General features: G+C 34.5%; 1 protein-coding gene across 1 annotated transcript; it reads left to right on the forward strand.

Annotated features, from left to right (window-relative positions):
- The first annotated feature begins 529 nt into the window (after positions 1-529).
- On the forward strand, positions 530-2,405 carry LOC108336641 (cytochrome P450 71AV8). Its single transcript, XM_017573114.2, has 2 exons — positions 530-1,415; positions 1,694-2,405. The coding sequence occupies exons 1-2, from the start codon at positions 747-749 to the stop codon at positions 2,327-2,329; spliced, it is 1,305 nt and encodes a 434-aa protein (XP_017428603.1). The 5' UTR covers positions 530-746; the 3' UTR covers positions 2,330-2,405.
- The last annotated feature ends 1,076 nt before the right edge of the window (positions 2,406-3,481 follow it).

The following is a 3,481-nucleotide window of genomic DNA, read 5'->3' on the forward strand; positions in this document are numbered from 1 at the left end:
AATGAGTTTTTAAGGTCAATTCAGGTTGTAAACTCAAGTTATTTAAAAACAAAAGTCAAATTAAGATGTAAAAGTGATTGTAAATTTTAGTTTATAAAATTAATCATAAAAATTGAATTAAATTTCAAGCCAAAATGTTATTTATATCATCTAGAAATATATATTAGTATTAAATATATCACATCACTAATACTTATAAATGATAAAAAAAAAAGTATATTTTTTTGTCCCTCAACGAAAATATCTTTAATGAATTTGTTAATTTTCAAACCTACAAGTATTGGTGAGAGAATATCCTTTATCTTGAATATATTGCAATAGGTAATATATGACTTCAAGTTCAAGAAAGGAAGTTGTGATGATATTTTTTTAAATAGGAAAACAAAATTATGAATGAAACAAATAGAAGCAAAAGTATTTTTAATATCTTAAACAACAACCCGTTGATGATACAATGGTGTGGAGCAAAAGTTCTATATAAACCTTTAACTCTTTGTTCACTTGCCATAGAAATTCATAATGGATCATTTCTTGATTCATTCTTACCCTTTTTTCTATATTCACTGAGTTTCATCCTCTTTGTTTCACAGTTTCTAAAGGTAGGAAAGAGATCCAAAACCTCAGTTAAAACATTGAAGCTTCCCCCAGGGCCATGGAAGCTTCCTGTCATTGGAAGCTTACACCACTTAGTTGGCTCTCTACCCCATCATCGCTTCAGAGAACTTGCTAAAAAACATGGTCCTCTCATGCACCTACAACTTGGTGAGGTTTCAACCATTGTGGTTTCTTCTCCAGAAGTGGCCAAAGATGTCCTGAAAACCTACGATGCCATCTTTGCTCAAAGACCCCATCAAATTGGCGCAGAGATCATGTGTTATGGTTCCACTGACATTGCCACTGCACCATATGGGGGGTATTGGAAGCAGCTAAGAAGAATATGCTCCCAAGAGCTTCTAAGCAACACACGTGTGAGGTCATTTCGATCAATAAGAGAAGCAGAAGTGCTGAATTTAGTAAGATTTATTGAGACTAACACTGGTTCTTGTGTGAACCTCAGTGAGAAATTAGCATGCATGACAAGTGTCATCATTGCAAGGACGGCTTTTGGTGAAAAATGCAAGGATCAAAAAGAGTTCATTTCCCTTATCAAGAAACTTGTGAAAGTATCCCAACGTTTAGCTATTTTTGATTTGTTCCCTTCTCGCAAATGGCTTCATGTGATCAGTGGGAAGACACCTAGATTGGAGAAGTTGCACAAAAAATATGATGTAATAATTGGAAACATCATTACAGAGGCAGAAAAAAATATTGGTGAAGTAGAGGTTAATAGTCTCCTCTCAGTTCTTCTAAATTTGAAAAATCAAGGTGCCCTCGAATATCCTTTGACAATCGATAACATCAAGGCTGTAATGTTGGTGAGTGTCTGCATTACTTTTAGTAATTATTTGCTTATGTTACTGCAAATTATAGGATTACGACCAACCTTCATTTCATGTCAATATAAAATTAAATAAACAAAGGCACAAAAACTTTTATCTAGTGTATTAATAGTGAATAAAACTATACACACACACGTATAACTCTATAAATATTAATTCTTAGGAGTTTCCTTTTTATGGGAAAATTTTGTAACATATGCATGCGAGTATAAATGCCAAACCTAAATAAATTTAAATTGATTTTGCTGTTGTAGGACATGTTTGCGGCTGGCACTGATACATCATCTGCAGTTATAGAATGGGCCATGTCAGAGATGTTGGAAAACCCAAAAGTAATGAACACAGCTCGAGAAGAAGTTAGAAGAGTTTGTGGTAGCAAAGGATACATGAATGAAGAATCACTTGAAGAACTAAAATATCTGAAAGCAGTAATAAAAGAAACACTGAGATTGCACACTCCCGGCCCTCTTCTTCTTCCAAGGGAATGTAGAGAAAGTTGTGAGGTGAAAGGGTATACAATACCTGCTGGGACCAAAGTGATGGTAAATGCATGGGCAATTGGAAGAGACCCTGATTATTGGAATGATCCAGACAAGTTTTATCCTGAGAGATTCATGAACAGTCAAATCGATTATAAAGGGTCCCATCATGAATTCATACCCTTTGGTGCTGGAAGGAGAATGTGTCCTGGCATGTCTTTTGGGACAAATATCATTGAACTTTGTCTTGCACAACTACTTTACTATTTTAATTGGGAACTTCCAAATGGAAACAAGGAAAACTTGGAAATGACTGAAGCTTTGGGAGCCTTCTCAAGAAGAAAAACGGATTTAGTCTTAGTTCCCATTTCTTACAATCCTCTTCCTATTTCGTCAAACCTTAAATTCTAATCATAAGTGTCTCTATATTGTCCTTGTTCCCTTTCTTTTATGTTACTTGTGTGTTAAGATAGTGTGAGTGAATGCAAAAAAGATGTGAAGTTTATCTTCTTAAAAAAAACACTCATTTTATTTAAGGCTTGTTTTTCCTATTTGCTTTTTTATCTTTAAGATGCTTTCTTATTTTTAAGACTAGTGCAATTCTTCATTTAACTTTATCAAGTTTCATATGAAATACTAATATAAACCTTGAAACTAAATCAACGGCCAACGTGAAATACTAATTAATAGCAACAACACTAAAGTAATTATGTTTAAAACACACTACTAAAAAACTGTTATTTAACGGAAGGTTTATTTTCTATTTTGCGGAGGGTTTTACCCTCCCTAAATTAATTTTCGGAGCTTTTCAAACCTCCACGAGTCATAGCTTTTAATTTGCGGAAGTTTTTAATAATCCTGATATCTGACTTCTGTTATCATATTTATGTTGTGAAGGTTTTTCTACGAGGGTTTTAACACTACAAAAATAAGATATTGTAGTGGAGGTTTCTTTCCAGGGTTTTGTAAACCTCGGGTCATTTCTAGCGGATTACATAAAACCGCAGTTAAGATTAATTGTTTTTTTCACATTTGCAAAAAGTTTCCAGCTGTTTTTTTTCATTCGCGCCTTCAATTCTTATTTTCATCTTCTCCTCCTTTTCATTTTCTCCTGTGTCTCTACTTCACTTCACGCCTCCGTAACTTCTCTTCGCATCTCAATGAATTCTCTTTGCATCCCAATTCGGTGGAGAAGGAAGCTTCAGACTTCACCCTTAATCGCAAAGTATTGTGCACTACTAGCTTCGAGGCGTTCCGGTTCTTGTAACATTTTTCCAAAACCTAACTTCGAGTAGTTATAACCATCATCCAGAAACCCTAACTCCAGAATCTCCTTCCTGACGTCCTAGTTGTCGTAGTAGTCACCGGTAACTCCATCATAGTCCATAGTCACTGGTAGCATTATCGAAGCCGGTGTCTTCGGCGTCGGGAAGGAAATTCACCGGTTATTAACTCCATCATCGTAGTATTGTATTTATGTAGATATTATTTATTTGAAATATATATAGTACAATATAATGTTAAATCAGTATATGATGTCAAGAAATTAAATTGACTTAGTGT

Source organism: Vigna angularis, chromosome 7 (assembly GCF_016808095.1).
Source record: "Vigna angularis cultivar LongXiaoDou No.4 chromosome 7, ASM1680809v1, whole genome shotgun sequence".
Classification (NCBI taxonomy): Eukaryota; Viridiplantae; Streptophyta; class Magnoliopsida; order Fabales; family Fabaceae; genus Vigna; species Vigna angularis.